Raw genomic sequence first — 20,290 nt, 5'->3', positions numbered from 1 at the left:
AAGGTTTTGTTAAACAAGCTCTGAAGACTCAAAGACTTAGGTGTTAAAGATTCAAGTTTTGATCATCTACAACATGCTTCAATCAACATACAATCAGAATCCTCTAAAGACTTAGAAGATCAAGGACGACTTGTGTGTGATAGTGAGCATAAAAGTACTAACGTAAACTATGCCCTCTACTCTTATAGGGTGGCGTAAGGACAATCCAACATATACTTGTTATCTACCATTTCCACCATGACCATTAGAGACTTTACAGCTGTGATTTTCATTTCATATTCTACCCTCCAACGGATCTATCCTTCTCTATAAAGGAAACCATTGGAAGAATTTGAAATCAACGAATCAGTTCTACAAAACTACACCAAAGCGTTGCACAAACTCTGTTAGATAAATCTTTGTATAGTTTTGTATTTTAGCAAGAGCTTTTGTTCGTATCTTGCTTATCAACACTTTTTGTTGTTGTACTTAAAACATTGTGTAATCTGTTTATTAGAAGCGTCTTGTAATACATAATTGTAATCAACTTGGTTGATTGTTTCCTTGGGGGACTAGGTGCTAGTCAAAGCCCTGAGAAGACTATGGTTGCAGTCATAGTGGTTTCACGATAAAGATTAGTTGAACTTGTTGGGGTTGTCAGCAAGGTTGATCAGAAGCATACTGTGGTTGTTTCCTTGAGAGACTAGGTGCTAGTCAAGAGTCTCAATAAGGTATTGGTTGCGGTTAGTGTGGTTGTCTGTAATTAGTTTGGTTATAGTGGATTAAGTCCTTATTGAGAAGACTAAATCACCTTGACCGGTGGACTGGAGTTACTTCGTTAACAGTGAACCAGGATAAAAATAATTGTGTTTATATATTTTTATTCACTTGTTAACCTTGCGTTTTGAGTTACAAAAAAATTATATTTGGTGCAACCCTTTCTTGTGTTTCTCGCACCTTCAAAAATATGGTTCACAGCAAGATGTTGGATAAGATGTCCTACCATGTTGGCTAGGTTCATTGAAGACAGATGTTCTGACAGATATTGTAACATGATGTACCAAAACATCAATACAGGCTGTTTTATTATTTCTAGAATTCTTTTAGCAATGTTTTCTAAAAAAAATAGTTAAATAATTTAAAATTATTTTTAATTTAAATTTAAATAACTACATTGTTTATAATATGTAAATCAATTTATTAACCATTATATAGGTCAATTTTTTTTAATTCAGTACAATTAACTTTAATTATGATTCAATTAATCATATTTTTTTTATGATTCATTTAATCATATTTTTTCTAGACCTCTAATTTTAATAAATTTTATGGTCGTGAACTTGTTCATAGTTTATTTTAACAACTTTGTTTAGGCTCAATTTTGTTAAGTTAGTTAGGTCAATTTTAAAATATTCTCTCACAAAATTTTGATGAATATATGTACTGTTTATTTTTGTATTAATTTCTATTAACTGTTTGTTCATTAACAAATTTTAATATAAAAACATCAAACTTAAATTCGAAAGTTATGAAAAGTTATAAATTATAAATTTTAAACTCAATTAAAAAAAAAAAACATAATCAATTTAGCTGTGATCAGTCAAATAATTCAAGATCAACTTTACATTTTAAGAATTAATTTTAGGTGCCGTGAAACCAAAAACTAGGTGCTGCTCAGTTTCCTTGATGAAAAGAAGAATTTTAATGTGAAAATATACAAAAGTTTATTGAGGAACAACTTGAACTCCAACAAGAAAAGTACAAACAAGATAAGATTGAGGAGGCTTTTATCTCTTCAATTGTTTCCTTTAAAAACACTTTAACTGAGTGCAAGGAGGCTCATTCAATCAATGATGATTTGTTGCATAAGCTTCTTTGTTTTTGGAAGAAGAAGCTGATTCTTCCAACCTCATAAAACCAACTTGGTTTAAACATGGAAGGGTGTTCAAAACCTCTTAAGATTTTTAGGAGATGTTTGTTTATTTTAGGTTACTTTGAAGGGAGATTCTACGGTGCATTCGCCCGTTTGACTTCAGTGGTGAAGTCACTGCAATTGACCAATAGAATTAAAGCCCTAATCAACCCTAATTAATTCTAAGTTAATTTAAGCCACATCAGCTCTATGGTAAAAATAACTTTACTGTGGGACCCATTTTTAAAAAAAACTTTTGATTATTGCATATAAGTCCCCATTCATTTAATAATATCTTACAAATTAAAATTAACTTTTATTAGATTACAATTTTTTTTAAACTCATATTATCGTTCTTCTTCTTCATCCTTCACCCTTCTCCCAACTTTCCTTCAAAACCCTAAATCCCTAAATTCCATCCATATGTTCTTCTTCTGCAACCTTCTCCCAAATTGGACATACTCCGTAATTCTTCAAATCATATGTTCTTCTATCTTCTTCCACTTTCGATTTTTGTTTACTCTCTCTGCGAACCTGCGAACAGATGAACATGACTTCGACCTCTTCGGCGCCAACGAAATCATATTCTCAAGGTTGGTGAAGACAATGAGATCGATAAATATGGACGAAAGATGAAGCTGCTCAAGGTGAAGGATGGGACACTCCCACCCATTTTTCAACCGTGTTCATGTTTGATGTTGAGCTTTCAGAGTAAATTTGCGTGTAATTCAGATCTGGTTCTTTTTTCAGCAGATCATCTATGGTACAAAGCACAATGATTCCATGTTGTAGCCTCCTTTGACAGGTTCATATCGATCCAATATGTATATTTTCCAATTCTATGTGATTGTGGATTAGATTTGTATTTATGTAATTAATGAATTCTGAAATGGAATTGAATTATCCAGAAATTGTGTAGTTGTGGATTAGGGATTGTATTTTATCATATGCATGAATTCTGAATTTGCATTTGAATTGAATTTTGAGGTAGTTAAATAAGATTTCACATATCTGATACATATGTTTATCTTATGGTTTGAGGACACATTTAAATGGATATGCTCCTCCATTGGGCTGTTGATTTTTTTGTTATTTGTTACCCTGTTTGATGCAGGTTTTATTAGCCTTATTGGTTTTGTGGTGAGCTTCTGTCTATGATGGTTAAGCATGTTGTGTGTGTCTTGGATGGTTAAGCATGCTGCTTCTGTCATAGATGGTTAAGAATTACGTGGATTATGACCTATGGTGGTTAAGCATTATGCCCTTTGTTGGCTTTATTGATCTTTGCTTCTGTTAAATAGTTAAGCCTCGAATTATTGCCTTATGGCTTTAATTAGGCGGCAAAGTAATTTTCAACTTCCTGTAATGGAATCGTACAAGACATATTTGTCAATCTGAATGTAAAGAAGAATAAATTATCCATAATATAAACATTATTACAGCATGAGTTAACCATTCAAAACATATATTGATAACCAAAAATATAATTGCCTAAAACTTGCTCTGAAATATTAACTCTTTTCTTGCTTTCAGGGGTTTGTTTCGACTGTAAGACATATGCGCTCATTCGTTCCTGCCATTTATGACATAACAGTGGCTGACCCTAAAAGTACTCCTGCTCCTACAATGCTAAGACTCTTAAATAGGAAACCTTCTGTGGTAAGCTCATTTAATTAAAGTTTCAGTAATACATTTATTTTCATAATCCTAATCATCTAATTGAAATCCTCTGTATGCCATGACATTAGAAAATGATAAAACAGAAAATGATAAAAAACATTGGAGAAGGCAAAGTATCCGAATCAAACAATGGTGATACAGTTATTGATATTCCACCAGACCTGTTGATTACAGAATTTGAGGACCCAATCGTAGCAATAGTTAATTCTACATATCCGGAATTTACGAGCAATTCTTGCTTCTACATTGGAGGTTGTTGACAAAATATCTAAATCATATTCTTGATTTAATGGCAGGTATACATGATTCAATTTTTATATTCATTTGAACTAACTATTTAAATTCCCAATACAGGAGACGTGCGTGATTATTTCAGTGCAAATTCTATTGATAAGTCGGAATTCCACGATGTAACATTGGTTGACATCCTCACCCCAGAATTTCTCAGTTCACTGCAAACATCAGGATTACCTAACCATCATATAAAACTAAAGGTTGGGACACCAATTATGGTCATGAGAAACATCAACCAGTATGAAGGCTTATGTAATGGAACAAGGTTGATAATAACAAAGTTGGGTGGTGTGATTTAAACTATGTGATTTTTATTCTGGTGGTAAAATTACTCTTGGTTGGGTGGAGATAGAAGTTGAGTGTTGAGCCTTTGTTGCCTTTTATATGTACCAGTATGTAAACTTGTAACAGGATCATGGCATGTCTTATGCTGTGTTATTATTAATATATTTCTTTAGCCTTTACAATAAAAAAAAGTTCATGATGAACATGCAAAGTTCAAATCAATAACTACAAATGTAGTTGACAAGGAAATCTTCACCAATATAAATGTAGTCTGATATTAATGAAAATAATTTCAGCCACAAACACTTTATTTGAAAAATATTATGTTGATTTCTTTTATACTTTTAAACCAATCCTTAAATGTTTACTTATAACTGACCATTCAAAACATAACACCCAACTACAATGACTATTGTGAATCAAACCTCAAAATAACAACACTGACATACTTAATACCATAATTTAAAACAAAAGCATCATATAACATAAAAACATTTATATTACACAAAATAACATAAAAACAAAAACACTCATTGTCAAGAGAAACTGTTTTCAACATGTTCACACACACAAATACAACTGATATTTTGATATACATTCATGTCTTTGACTTAAATAAAAACACAATCATCAAGCTCTTGATCTGTTGACGACTGACACAGCAACCAATTGTGTTCCAGATGTAATAGCCGGGCTTGGTTTGTCACACATTACAAATCTAAGACGATCACCATCCTGAATGCGGCATTCCTTCACAAAATCAGACCACCCATCGTAAATGAACCTCTCAACAAAATTCTTTCTCTTAGCATAATGGAGTTCACATTTGAAGACCTTTTTCAAATCTGAATCCCTGAACAAAACACGCGTATAATGCTTGTCCAAGCAACCACGGATAACTTTTTGCGGGAATTGCTGCACATAAACATAAAACGCCACAAACTATAATTACAACTGTCAAAATAAAAACAACAAAAATATCCAACATTCAATGCGTATATTTTTATAATTAAGCTAAATAACTTAATATACTTACAAGAACATTTCTCCCAGCTACCTTAGCACATTCTATAACCTTACACCACGAAAAGTACCTGTGTCCATCAACATCCTTCGTTTGAACGGGTTCTACAATCCTGCAACTCTTTCTCTTTTTATTCATACGTTCTGACGACCTCATTTCAAATCCAGCTCTTGCACCCAAACTGACACCAACTCCCCCATCAATCGTTGTTTCTCCCGCTGCACCTTTGCCCTTCGTTTTACTATGCCCTTCGTTTTACTATATATTCGATCACTTCTTCTACGCCCTACTTGAACCACACCCTTCACATAACCTTCCTTCAACACTGCTTTACCTTTCCGATCACTCTTAGTTTCATCACCGATCATCATTTCAGACCGACATCCACTACTTTCCCCGGTGACAACGACCTCCCGCACAGCATTCTTCCCTGCACGACTTTTCTGCCATAGATCCTTAACCTTCCGGTTTTCTGACAAGCTGTTGACCAACATCTCCCTATTCAACCTATCCCATGTTGATTCAACCTCCATCTTAGAAGTGTTCCTGCCAAAAGAAAACCCTTTTACTGGAAAATACCACATTTTATCAAAATTCTACAAACTATAAAAGCAACATACAAAAACAAACTACACACACATTCGCCTCAAATAATGATTCAATGAACATAAAACAAAAACTTTTAAAAAAAAACAAATCACAAACATATAACATGTTGGTGCAACCTCCATCTTCGATAAGTTGATGATAACATAAACCAATTTTAATCACCAATACATGATTTGATCAAAATATTACAAACTATAAAAAATAACATGCAAAAACTATAACACACACAATCGACTCTAAAACTAATTCAGTAAACTAAAGACTCATCTGAACCTGAGTCAGCCTTTCAAACAGCCCATCATAAGACTCATCTGAGCTATAATCACTGCAAAGTACTATTCAACATTACATACTGTGTTTAGAAAACATATTACTACATGAACTTAAAAATCATACTTACGCATTTTCCAATTTGTTTGCAGTTCCATCAATACCATCTACCCCGACACCAGCAATACTTGACTCCCCAACTAAAGACTTTGAACAACTGCAAACACAAGAACAATATATATATCAGAAAAACATCCCAAAATACAAAACTAACAATATTAAAATACCATTTCTGTAAAACATCTGTCACACAACAATGTCTTTTATACTCAAACACAATAAATTAAATGTTTACCCTTTTACACATTCTGATACCAAGTCTTCACACTGATCAGGAATGACAGATGTATCAACCCTAACTATTTCAGGGACAGTAACAGATACTTCTTGCTTCACAATCACTTCATCATCCCAACCATCCTTCAAACTCTCCAAACACAAAGGATCAACATCATGACAAAAATCTTCAAATGATGTCAATTTAAGCTTCTTGCCGGTACTTTCCTCATATTCCTCCGCAGCTTCAAGATACTCAAAGTAAAGTTCTTTGATCTTTGCATCAAACGGGAAGACAGGATTCTTCGATCGGCACCTACACGTATTCAGAACACTTAGATGACTGTCGATTAATAACATTATCCTACAAACAACAAAAACAAGCATGCATCTAACCCAAACAATAAAACCCAGAAATCGGTACCCACATAATAACATGCAAGACGAAATATAATGCCCATACACAAAATATGAACCTACAAAACTGAACATGAACAAAAACGTCGGTGTTTACCTGTCATCTTCAACTTTCCGGTTGAGGCTTGACATTTTCGACTAAGATGGCGAAAGGTTCGTTTCGTACTAAAGAAAAAAGGAAAAAAATAGAAACCTTGCTTTTCCCAAGGGATCCGAATGGTACTACCTCTTTGTAAAAACTCTTTCCAAACTGTTAGGATTTCTTAAATTTATTATTCCAACAATAACTAATACACACGTGAATTAATCTATTGATTTTTTTTATGTATCTGTTAAATAATATAATAATAATAATAATAATAATAATAATAATAATAACAATAATAATAATAATAATAATAATAATAATAATAATAATAATAATAATAATAATAGTTCAACCATAAATACACACAATACACAAAATTATAATAACCAGTATTCATTATTAAATATTTAAAAAATAGCCCTATTACAATTTTATAATAAATTTTTTTAATTCATAAATATTAATGTTTATTATAAAAAATTGATTATAATATCAAATTATTTAATTAATCAACTATTTGGATTTTTATTTTGAAAGCAAAATAATAATAATTCATAATATATTTCATAGACACTAAAATACCGATATTCGTCAAACTTCGTGCAAAGTTATAATTAAGAGATTACAATCTATAATTAAGAGAATAAATGATATGCTTCCTTGATTCTTAGTTATGGTCTTTCTTGGTTGGTGTCATCATTCTTTCTTCAACGCCAACTAAATTCTCTGAGTAAATTCTTCAAAGGAGCTGTCATTTGCATTTTCAATTTCATTGTTGTCCCCACGTACATCCCTAAAACTGTACTTGATTCAAATCAAGTTCATGTAATATCATAATTCAGACCAACATGTATATCCAGAGAATAATTTAAAGGAAACAATATTGTTTCAAAATGTGTTTGCAAACATATATTATAATATTAACCGGCAATGTTTCCAAAGTATCATTGTTTTCAACCCATAATTTAAAGCATCACCGCAAACAAAAAAGGAAAAAACAGCCAATTTAGTTTCTTCTACGCTTTTCCACGGTCAAATACACATAAGGCGAAAAGCGCAGCATGCTCCAAATTAAAGTATCGCCATTACAAAGTTTGATACTCTTGGCTAATTCGTACCAGCCCTGAGCCATGTACCTTTCATACGTGTTTGGGACTCCCTTCCTTGACGCCTTATGAAGGCTGCAATTGAACACCTCTCGAGTCTCCACGTCTACAACTTTAATTTCATCCTGATATACCCGAAGACATTTCTTAGCTATTTCCCTTGGAAAATGCTGCATAAATACACAAGTATTTCAGTATACCATTTCATAAGGTTTTTCTATGAAAAGAATACGAATCACATACAAAATTATGATCTTACCATAACATTTTTTGAACTCTTTTTTCCGTTTGTAATGCGATTCTTCCAGGTGAATTTCTTTGCCCCATTCGACATCTCCCATGTAATTTCAGCCGACTGCTTTCCTTTCCCTTTCTTTGGCTGCTTTCCTTTTCTCAAGACAGGATTCTTAACTGGTCCACGTGAAGAACCTGCTCCTCCAAACTCTTTTCGCTTTTCTTTAATTCCTACACCTGTTTCCTTAACACTCTTTTTCTTTGAAACCCGCCTTGGCTCCACATCGACACTCTCAATAGGTTGGTCCTCAGCCATCGCTTCAATCGGTTCCTCCTTTACATCATGAATCACAACATTGACATTGTTTGACGGTCGAGGAACTGGCGTGCCGGATGTCGTAGCAATTTGACCAACCCGATCTTTCTTCCCATGTTCTTTTCCTCTTCTGTTTGCTGTAGCAGTCCTCTCATCGAAACGTACTTTCTTTGCAGCTTTCTTTGCCTCATCTGCATTGTACCCTGTTTCAGCAACCAATCCATCTATCACCCTCATTGCTCCGTCGTCGCTAACAACCAAAAAATCAGAACACATATTAAATATTTGTGTTATAGATAAAAAATTCATTAGCCACAGCGACAGATACCCTAACAATTTAAAAATGGAAGAATCGATAATCCCAATTGTCGTACTCTGTTTGTGTGAATCCTTGAAATTCATCAACCTAAACCCTAATCGCTCTTAGTTCGTTTTTATTAAACCTATATACATATATTCATATTCTCTACATATTCTTTCAAAGGAAAAACACAACACATTGTCAATATTTTCATTACCCATAAATACCTAATAGCCATAAGAGCGCCAATCAAAGTTAAAGTTTAGAAAGCTGATATAGAAAAATATTTACTTCAAGAAAAATACTCGCCTTTATCGAATACATGCATCTCTACCCTTCTAAAAACAACACTTCGACTAAGAATTTTGAAAGTTTAACAAACCGATATGTAATCATAAGCAAACGGGGAAAGAAAGTACCTGATTTCCATGTCGTCGTCGGATATCCATCCGTTGCAGGGTTTTCTACCTCCGGTCATCTTCTTTGGCATGCAGCAAAACTCAAGTGATTGTGCTGTTCAACCCACTCGTGCGTTTTGTTTGACAAATGTGCTTTTCGTTTCAAGAAAGCATAACTCAAAGTGTAGTCGTTTTACTTCCCCGTACTGATTGGAGGTTACACCTGTTAATTACCACTTGGGCCAAACCTAATTGTTGGGTTCCTACAATAATAATAATAATAATAATAATAATAATAATAATAATAATAATAATAATAATAATAATAATAATAATAATAATAATAATAATAATAATAATAATAATAATAAGAGAAAAAGGGTGATGCACTGACAGTGTAAAAAAGGTTTACACTGTCAACCAATCACGACCATGTATCATACCAAGTCATACTGTTATTTTTAAATTAATGAGATGACATAATAATAATAATAATAATAATAATAATAATAATAATAATAATAATAAACATTAATAAAACTATTATATATAAAAAAATAAGTGAGAGAAAATATTAGAGAGATAGTGATAGGATCATGAAATTATTAAAGTTAGTAGAATAATTTATCTTAGTTGGGCTTTTGTTATTAGTTGGGCTTTTTACTCATTAGACCTTTATTCTACTATCCATTAGTAATGTTATATATGTACTCTCACTAAGAGATGAAAAGATTATCAAATCAATGAAAACAAGTTTATCTTTATCTTTTATTTTAAGTCCTTTAATTTTAGTGTTCTTCCCCTTTTCTACTACAAACCCTAGATTATAGTTTTGATAGGATTAACTTCCTATCAGATAGAGACAAATTTATGAAGGAGAAAATTGGAGAAAAATAATAGGAGAGGATCCAATCCCTCCCTCATTACTGTCCAAAACTTTCAGGCAACCAAATCCCATGCAATCCTCATGGTCTTCCATTACAGCCTACTGTAAAATAAGAAAGGTTGCGGATTCGATCCATGTCGACATAACATAACAAAACACATTCAAAACCAAACAGATTAATGCCATAATATTCAAACCAAACAGATTAATGCCATCATATGATGAACCAAGCAGATTACTGCCATAATATCCAAAACAACCAAATTAATGCCATAATATCCAAAAAAAACATTCAAAATATCCTAAATATTACATCAAAACCAGCATAGTTCATATATCGGCCCGATACTTCAATAATGGCTAAACAATTCCTTCATCAATAAACTCCTTTTCTTCACCTGATCATCCCAATAAGCTGAAGCTTTTCCCAGGACTTCGTTCAACAAAACATTATTTGATGATTGAAGTAGGTAGAGTGCAAGTTTCATCCTGGTTGCACTGATAACCTGCACATAATTTTAAACATTTAGGTTAATACGAAAGCTAATTAGAGTGACAAGGTTTGAGAAATAATATTCACATTAAGGCAACTTACAGATACGGTATCATAAGAACAGCTGAATGTACATTCAATCATCCACTTACATACCCACACTCCAGAGTCATTCCTATGGTCATTCATTTAAATGCATTAGTCTCACATTATCAGGAAGTTTTGATTAAATAGGCAAACATGGTAAGGGTTGAGAATGCTTACGAATGCGGGCGCTGCCTTGGGAGGCGCATCACTTGAACAATGTTGAAGGCTGTGACTATATTTTCATCCGAAAATGGAAAGAGTCGACCAAGAGAATCATGAAGAAACATTTCTTCAAGAAATAGTGCCTACCACAATAGTAAATACTATATTTGAATCGATCAAAAACAAAAGATAGTTCGGAAAAGTAAATCAAACTATATAACATGCATACCAATTTAAGAATTGCTTGTCGTCTCCAATGATACCTATCCTCCGAAGGCGAAGAGTCCAACCAAACCAGTTTCCTTTCTAAAAAATCAACTACCAGTAGATACCAGTGATTCCCTTCGTCGTTAATAGGAATAAAAATCTATAAAAAATAAAACTAAATTAAGTGGTAGGTATGAACAGAATTAACAAATTCGAATGTAACAACTATTTTTGTAAAGTAGCCGGAAATGACCTTTGACATATGTCGAGCGGTTGAAGTCATGTATTTGTCTTTATAAATACTCCTCACATACTCAGCCGAATGAGTGTTGTCCAAAGCATATTGCTAAAAGAAAATGTAGTTTACGTCAATAATTAATTCTTAATGAATGTAAATGTAATAGTTGGATTAGTAGTGGTAAAGGTAATCACCGCAAAGTCTGTAGGCAAATACCAAACCGATTGTGTTTTTCCCAACGTCCTTATCAAAAAGTTCTGGGTGTCAACAACCAGATTAATAATCTGTAAAGTTGAATGAAAATGGTATTAGTTCAACATTTTACATCAACAGGAATTTTTTGTATTTCAAATCATGTAAATATAACCTCTTGGTAAACAGGAGACATAGGAATCAGAGACTTCAGTGCCTTCCTATCCCCATATACATCTGATTTGGTTTTAACCAGAACCTCATGACTACAAAGAATATATTTATGCAGTGTCATTACTCAGCTGCTATCAAAATAAATGTGATCAAGAAAATTTACAATTAGGTTTTAGCATGGGAATTATAAAGACATACTCAGCTGTGTTCCCATCATCAGGCGTAAAGAGGTACACGGTTAGATACGCACACATGGAATCCAACATCATTTCTGAGTTGGGTCTGAAACTCATCGGCATCCACTGTCATCAAATAAAAATGAGACTGTTGTTACTAATAAATGGATATAATGTTATATTAAGTTTGATTTAAAAAAAATGGTCAATACTTACCGAAGGAATCTCGAGAGGACTATGGGTTCCATCATAACCAAGCAAACATTCGGGTTGATTGTTAAGGTAGTAATCAAGGTCATCCAAATCATCAGGCGTACAGAACAGATTCCTATTAATCCTTGAATATTGTTCTGCATGCAGCATTCCAGTCACCTCTTTTTTACTCTTGAACTTCGGAGGGGCTGATGTTGTGCCCAAACACAGTGTACGTTTCGACTGGCAACATTTCCTCTCCGTGGCTGATTTTTTTTTAGGCAGCTTGTTACGATCCACCTTGGGTGTTGAAGCGGTGGAATCGTAATCTGTTGTGTTGGGGTCGTCATGAAACTCGGAGTTAGTAGTATGGTGACTACAAAAACCGTTTAAGAAACCAGATTAGTAATGGTAAGAAAAAGATTAATAAAGTAATGGGAAGGTTTTATAACCAGTTTGTGATCTTTGAAGAAAGATTTAGAAATAGTTTTAAAAAATTAACTGCTTCCTTATGTAACAGTAACTGATTCAGGTTTATCTACTTATTAACAGTTTCTTTAAAGCAAGTTTATAGGATAATGATGGACTTAGTAGAAAATTAAAAACAAAACAAGAGTTACTATTTACCTTGATGAAATCACGATAATCTCATATTTGTAGTTTTTTCTTCTGGTCTCAGAGAACTCCTCTGTCATTTGAATGGAATGAGTAGAAGTTGTTGTTGTATTCCTTCTACTCCTTCTACGTGGGGTGCCCATTGTTAATGGAGAACTTTGAGTCATCTTGTCAGATTGCTTTTGATTGTTTTGTATAATAGTTCAAGAGGCACACAGTAGTTGTGAAGTTGTAAGTTTTTAATAGAGTGCATGCTTAACTTATAGGGATATTACTAAGCAGCCTGTACATGTAGGTAATCATGATTGTGCCTAAAATACCATGCCTAACCAATAGCATTTATTTCACCTTTTCTGTTTTTGCATGCACTTGAAAAACCAACCTTTCGGTTCACAAGAAAAGTTGTAAAAAAGTTTAAATTTGTCTTTTCTACGCTTTCAGTTTTAAAAACGCAGTTGAAAATATAAAATGAACAAAAGGTCTGGGAGGGATCGAACCCCAGACCTTGGAGAAGAGAGGAGACTAAGTGCAGGTGCTGGACCACTAGGGCAAACGATGTATTCATTTGTTCACACGCATTCCACTTATAATATATAAACAATGCATTGTTTTTTATATGCAGCAAAGAGTAACACCTCTCAATTAAAAAATCACTAACCCACTAGCAATAGAAACTAACTCAAAAGCCAAAGCCACTATCCCACTAACAAATAATAAAACTACCTCATACAATGTTTTAAAATGTTGTTCTATTGCACATTTTGCTACACCTAAACTCACATGTGTGCTCATGTTATTTAAGAACTTTTACTTCGCCTTTCATTTATAACAATATTGCTATTTCTATATTTTTTCATTCTACATCTATTTTGTTTTTTTTCCCACTTTTAGAAGTTTGTTTTTTCCTTCATCCTTCTTATGGTTTTTCTTTTCTTTCACAATCTTTGCAATATTATATCATACTAAATTATACTCTTATAAAGTTATTTTTCAATTCTTATTTTCTTATTTTTTTAATTTATTATCGTTTGCTAATTTTGTACTATATTGATTTTTGTAGGTTTAAACTTTGAATCATCACAAAATGTATTTTATTGACAAACAAATTATTGAAAAGGATGTATTGTAATAAAGGTTTGATCTTATATTATACTAAATTATACTTTTATAAAGTTGTTTTTCGATTCTTATTTTCTTAATTTTTTAATGTATTATTGTTTGCTAATTTTTTTTTATATTGATTTTTGAAGGTTTAAACTTTAAATAATCCCAACATGTATTTTGTTGACAAACAAATGGTTGAAAAGGATGGGTCATAATAGAGATTTGGTTAAAAGATTTATTGAATGATTTATTATCATATGCGATGATTCTTAACTTTATTTTTTAATTATGTTTATTATTCATACATCTAAATTTTAACAATTTCCAATAATTCCCTTAAAAATGTGTCCATGTTTTCAAATAATTTTTTGATAGTTTGTTTAAATTTTATTTTAAAAGATGGTAATTATTAATTGGTGAGTTAAAGAATAGAAATTATTTTAAAATTGAAAAATATGTACTTGAACGAATGATTCTATATGAAAAATTAATTATTGGTAATAAGGTGTATATAAGTTTGTCATTGACACCTTCTCATTCATTATTTTCTTTTAAATTTTAAGGGAGACAATTTCTTTTACTCATTTTATTTGCAATGATTATTAACAAAAGTTAAAGATAAATTTTGAAGTAGGTTGGAGTTTATATTACACATTATATTTTCTCACATCAACAATCATATGTTGTCATTTCAAGAGTCGTATCATAGAATAGTATGAAGTTAATGATATCTATCTATAAAAGTAAAGATACTATTACCTTTAAATATCGTTTACAAAGAAGTGTTTCAAAGTTTAAAATAAATTTTCTTAATCTTAATTTATTGATCTTTAACCTTACATCAAATGTGGTTGACCTATTATTTTTATTCTATTTTATATATTTATTTACTTCTCTTTTATTTTATTTATTTTTAAATTGAAATAATGTTAAATATTTTATGTAACAAATCTATTAAATTTATAAATAAATTATTTTTATAATATTTTTATCATTAATAATTATTTAATAAAACATTTCCGTGCATCGCACGGGTAGACGGCTAGTTTGAAAAAGTAATTTTCAGTGTTGATGTATTTGAAAATGTAAAATGAACAAAAGGTCTGGGAGGGGATCGAACCCCAGACCTTGGAAGAGAGGAGACTAAGTGCAAGAGCTGAACCACTAGGGCAAACGATGTATTCATTTGTTCACACGCATTCCACTTATAATATATAAATAAGGCTTCGTTTTTAATAGAGTGAAGAACAAATTTCTTTATCTGATCTTTTTTAGGATTTAATTCATTCAGTAGAGTGCATGCTTAACTTATAGGGATATTACTGAGCAGCCTGTACATGTAGGTAATCATGATTGTATCTAAAAAACCATGCCTAACTAATAGCATTTATTTTACCTTTTCTGTTTTTGCATGCACTTGAAAAAACAATTTTTTGTATGCAACCAAAAATAACACCAACACCCCCATGATTCCTTATAAATAGAACTTCTTGTTGACCCACCAATAATATTAAGACAAGTATGATTTTTTTGCAATTCTTTAAATAAATTTTTCGTATCATTTACCATTGATGTATTTAACAACATATTTTTAATTGAAATGCTTTATAAAGTATTCTGATAAATTGATTTCCAGAACATTATGAGTCCATAAACTCCATTGTTATAACAAAACAAAATACAAACTATGAAAACAATATTTTCCTAATGCCCTAAACCCTAATCACCAAAACGAAGCCGCCTGGCTGAAATGAAATTGCTCCAATCGTATGGTGCCTCGTCTTCATCCGAAGAACCGAAGATTTCCATCTTGATTACTCTCCTTGTTCGTCTTCTTCTCCTCCTCTTCCTCTTGTTTCTTCTTCTTTGAGCAGACACCTCGACTGCATGTAACTGAGTCACTACTGCTCCGTGACCACCTTGTGGAACACCTGCATCTCCTGTTTGAACCAAATGAACTTCAGTTTGAACAACTTCATCGGTCTGTTTTTCTCCAGCTTGTTGGGTTTGATCCATATTGCTTCTTATTCCGCTACTTTCAAATGTACGCAACTTGCTGCTTCTTCTTCTTCTGTGTGAAGATTGTGGAAAATATAAGATGGTGAAAAACTATTTATAATAGTTCTTACACTTAATGATTGTACATTGGAATGAATGAGAATTTGGAAAGTTGAAAGCTCTTTAATGACACACGTTCTCTTGGAAGCTGAAACATCCTTAGCAGCTATTGGCATAACATAATCACGTTGGAGAAGTAAATGTGTTATGGGAAACGTTTCATCAAGGAAGCATGTGCTAATATTGGTTGTTTTGCAACTGTTACTGTTTTCCATCATAAATTTAATTAAACTTAAATTCTATAACAATAATTAAAGTAAACTTTTATTAATTATCAAAGTAAAATTAACATTTTTAAAATTTAAATTATTTATAAAAATTATGTATAAGTAAATAAATTGTTAAAAGAAAAAGTTGCAAAAAAAAAAGCATCATAATATTGTTGACCAGAATACAAAACAACTAAAACTAAAAATAAAATGAACAAAAGGTCTGGGAGGGGATCGAACCCCAAACCTTGTAGTAGAGAGGAGACTAAGTGCAAGAGCTGAGCCACTAGGGCAAACGATGTATTCATTTATTGACACGCATTCCACTTATAATATATAAACAATGCTTCGTTTTTTATATGCAGCCAAGAGTAACACCAACACCCCGTTGATGTATTTGAAAAATAAAATGAACAAAAGGTCTGGGAGGGAATCGAACCCCAGACCTTGGAGAAGAGAGGAGACTAAGTGCAAGAGGTGAACCACTAGGGCAAACGATGTATTCATTTATTCACACGCATTCCACTTATAATATATAAATAAGGCTTCGTTTTTTATATGCAACCAAGAGTAACACCAACACCCCCAATGATTCCTAATAAATAGAACTTGACTTGTTGACCCACCAATAATATTGAGACAAGTATCATTAGTTTTGGTCATAAGTATCATTAGTTTTGGTCATATAATTCATCTAAAACTTTAAAATGGACCCCACAAAAAATAAGTGTTTTTCAAAAATAGATAGATTTAGTCATTTGGTATATACTTGTTGAATTAGATGGTAGATGTTGGTCTAAAGTTCAACCTTCAATATTAGAGTTTTTTTTTGTATTTTTAAAAAATACAAATTGTAAGCAAGTAGATGATATTTATAGATTAAAACTTGTATTAAAATAAAAAATATACATATATTTTCAAATTAATAGATATATTTATTTTTTATTTATTTTTTAAATAAATCCAAATTAATATCATGAAATTTTTTGAAATATGAAAAATTAAAATTAACTATACACATAAAACAAATTTTAGATATATTAATAGATAAAATAGACAAATAAACTACATTACAAGTATTCTTTTAAAACCTGAAATATTCAATATGAGTGCTTATGTTTTACAAGTATTTCAGCACCCAACATAACATTCAGTTTACAAAAAAAAACTGAGTATTCTGCAGCAATTCATTCACGACGGATCCTTTCAATGTCCTCCTGCGGTATCACCCCTACGCTCAACATAAACCATGATTTGTTCAACAGGTGGGTAACGGATGGCAAAGCGAAGTTTGTCACCAACCTGCACTTCAGCATGCCTTATATAGTCAAACCAAGCCCCACACAAATAACACTCCTTCTTCTTCGAATTCTTCTTAATCTCACAGTCATAGGGTTCATTATTGTCACAGTCATAGAGCTCAATATTTGAAAAGTTTCGCAGCTGGCAGCTGTCGATGACGTTTGCTGGAAGTTGCTGCAAATTAAGTAGAAATCATTATCAGCTTCAATACAATTCAAACACAGTTGAAATAATACAACAGATCAAATTTTTTCATTTCCTACCATAACATTACTCCGCGTCCTCTTCGCATCAACTACTTCTCGCGACCACATCTCTTCGTCCTGATCCACAATTATAGGGCTATACACCCTGAAACTGAAACAAAATCACAATTAACATGAAGCCCGGACTCGGACACAGGACGTATCATCGGACACGAGGACTCCGCTAATACAGAAAACATAGGACACAGACACGGCAAGAACATATTTTATATATTAATATAACAATGCAATGTACGTGTCATATGCGTGTCGTGCGAGTATCCATGTCCGACGCGCGCGACACGCCTTCTGAATGGCGTGTCGGCGCTTCATACGAACACAATGTATAAAAAGGTCAAACAATTGCTTATGCAGTTACTTCAACACAATTCCAGTACACATATGATTTACCTCTCGCTATCCGATGATATAGTTGTGTATTCATGCTCATCTCTTTGAATGTCGTGGAGGTCCGGAGACTCCATGTTCTTACCCTTATGTTTGTGGCTGCAACCAACACCACCTTCAGCGCATCCTTCTCTTTTAAGATTCCCTTTCTCTACCTCACCACTTACCTCACATTTCCTTTTTCCTTTCTCCATGGTGCCTTTTTCCTTCCTAATGTTGGAAGTATCCTCATGCAGACTATGTTTCCTGGTAGTGAGTTCATCATATCAGGGTCCAATAAAACACTTAATGGTTACAATCATACCAGCATCCTACTCAACAAGTAATGGCAAGGAGAAATTGGTTTTCATGTTATTAAAAATCATAAGTTAAGTACCTTTGGGATGCAGATGATGGCATCTCTCCTTGACCGTCTTTACCTTTAACTTTGCTTTCTTTCTTGTTCCTGGCGACCTCCTCCAACATTTGCTTCAAAACAAAGCTCCTTGTGCGTTTCCCAGGTATTTTCCTTTCCTGGGAATCATCCTCATCGCAGCTTCCTTCTTTCACCCTGCATTTTAACAAACAACCACTTCAATATCCGGTATCACATTATAGAAACACATTACATGAAAACCCGATATTGGAGAAGAGGAAGAACAGTTTAAGATCAAGGAATTAAACAAATTTTTGGAATAAACCTTCCCCATCCAACCATGGTCGTGTGTGTCCGTGAATCTCGCGCAATGCCGTTGGCAGTAGCAGTATCGATTGAAGATGCAAATAAACCCTAATTTCACCCTTACTTTTTATGCAAACTGACTTTCCTCTGTTTTTATTTTTTTAATTTTCATTGTTTTGATGTTCCAAAACACACAAACAGGAAAAATAGTTTTTCATTAATGGCAAAGTGGATTTATTTTCTAAATTATTATCTTATTAATTTTTAATTAATTTTATTCACAAAGTTATTTTCTTATTAATTATTAATTTTCTAAATTATTAATTATTAATTATTGATTATTTTCAAAAAGTTATTTTCTTATTAATTTTTTTCACACAAATAACCATCATCAGTTGATTCCCTGACATGGTTAACACCCAGTTGACCATCACCTGCTCATCCGTAACATGGTTAACACACAGTTGACCATCATATGTTGAATCCCTGACATGGTTAACACACAGTTGACCATCATTTATTCATCTGTAACATGGGTAACACACAGTTGACCATCATCTGTTGAATCCCTGACATGGTTAACACAAATTCGACCATCATATGTTGAATCCCCGACATGGTTAACAAACAATCGACCATCATCGGTTCATCTGTAACATGGTTAACATACAGTCAACCATCATTTATTCATCTTTTACATGGTTAACACACAGTCGACCATCATCTGTTCATTTATAACATGGTTAACACCCAGTTGACCATCACCTGTTCATCCGTAACATGGTTAACACACAGTCGACCATCATCTGTTCATTTATAACATGGTTAACACCAAGTCGACCATCATCGGTTCATCTGTAACATGGTTAACATACAGTCGACCATCATTTATTCATCTTTTACATGGTTAACACACAGTCGACCATCATCTGTTCATTTATAACATGGTTAACACACAGTCGACCATCATCTGTTCATCTGTAACATGGTTAACACCCAGTCGACCATCATCAGTTCATCTGTAACATGGTTAACAAACAATTGACCATCATCAGTTCATCTGTAACATGGTTAACACACAGTGAACCATCATCAGTTGAATCCCCGACATGGTTAACACACAGTCGACCATCATCTGTTCATTTATAACATGGTTAACACACAGTCGACCATCATCTGTTCATTTATAACATGGTTAACACACAGTCGACCATCATTTATTCATCTTTTACATGGTTAACACACAGTCGACCATCATCTGTTCATTTATAACATGGTTAACACACAGTCGACCATCATCTGTTCATCTGTAACATGGTTAACACCCAGTCGACCATCATCAGTTCATCTGTAACATGGTTAACACACAATCGACCATCATCAGTTCATCTGTAACATGGTTAACAAACAGTTGACCATCATCAGTTCATCTGTAACATGGTTAACACCCAGTCGACCATCATCAGTTCATTTGTAACATGGTTAACACAAAGTCGACCATCATATGTTGAATCCCTGACATGGTTAACACACAGTGAACCATCATCAGTTCATCTGTAACATGGTTAACAC

General features: G+C 32.9%; 1 protein-coding gene across 1 annotated transcript; it reads left to right on the top strand.

Annotated features, from left to right (window-relative positions):
* Window positions 1–2,242: 2,242 nt before the first annotated feature.
* Window positions 2,243–4,319, top strand: LOC131642545 (uncharacterized). Its single transcript, XM_058912786.1, has 5 exons — window positions 2,243–2,538; window positions 2,645–2,696; window positions 3,425–3,550; window positions 3,640–3,823; window positions 3,926–4,319. The coding sequence occupies exons 3-5, from the start codon at window positions 3,449–3,451 to the stop codon at window positions 4,162–4,164; spliced, it is 525 nt and encodes a 174-aa protein (XP_058768769.1). The 5' UTR covers window positions 2,243–2,538; window positions 2,645–2,696; window positions 3,425–3,448; the 3' UTR covers window positions 4,165–4,319.
* Window positions 4,320–20,290: the final 15,971 nt, after the last annotated feature.

The sequence above is a fragment of the Vicia villosa genome, unplaced genomic scaffold, assembly GCF_029867415.1.
Source record: "Vicia villosa cultivar HV-30 ecotype Madison, WI unplaced genomic scaffold, Vvil1.0 ctg.005246F_1_1, whole genome shotgun sequence".
Classification (NCBI taxonomy): Eukaryota; Viridiplantae; Streptophyta; class Magnoliopsida; order Fabales; family Fabaceae; genus Vicia; species Vicia villosa.
This window is presented reverse-complemented; position numbering and strand designations above follow the sequence as displayed.

Excerpts from the sequence above, each read along its gene's own strand:
- LOC131642545 (XM_058912786.1), top strand. The coding sequence starts at position 3,449 with ATGCGCTCATTCGTTCCTGCCATTTATGACATAACAGTGGCTGACCCT. Across the intron at positions 3,551-3,639 it reads TAAATAGGAAACCTTCTGTG|AAAATGATAAAACAGAAAAT; the intron begins GTAAGCTCATTT and ends CCATGACATTAG. Across the intron at positions 3,824-3,925 it reads TTCTTGCTTCTACATTGGAG|GAGACGTGCGTGATTATTTC; the intron begins GTTGTTGACAAA and ends TTCCCAATACAG.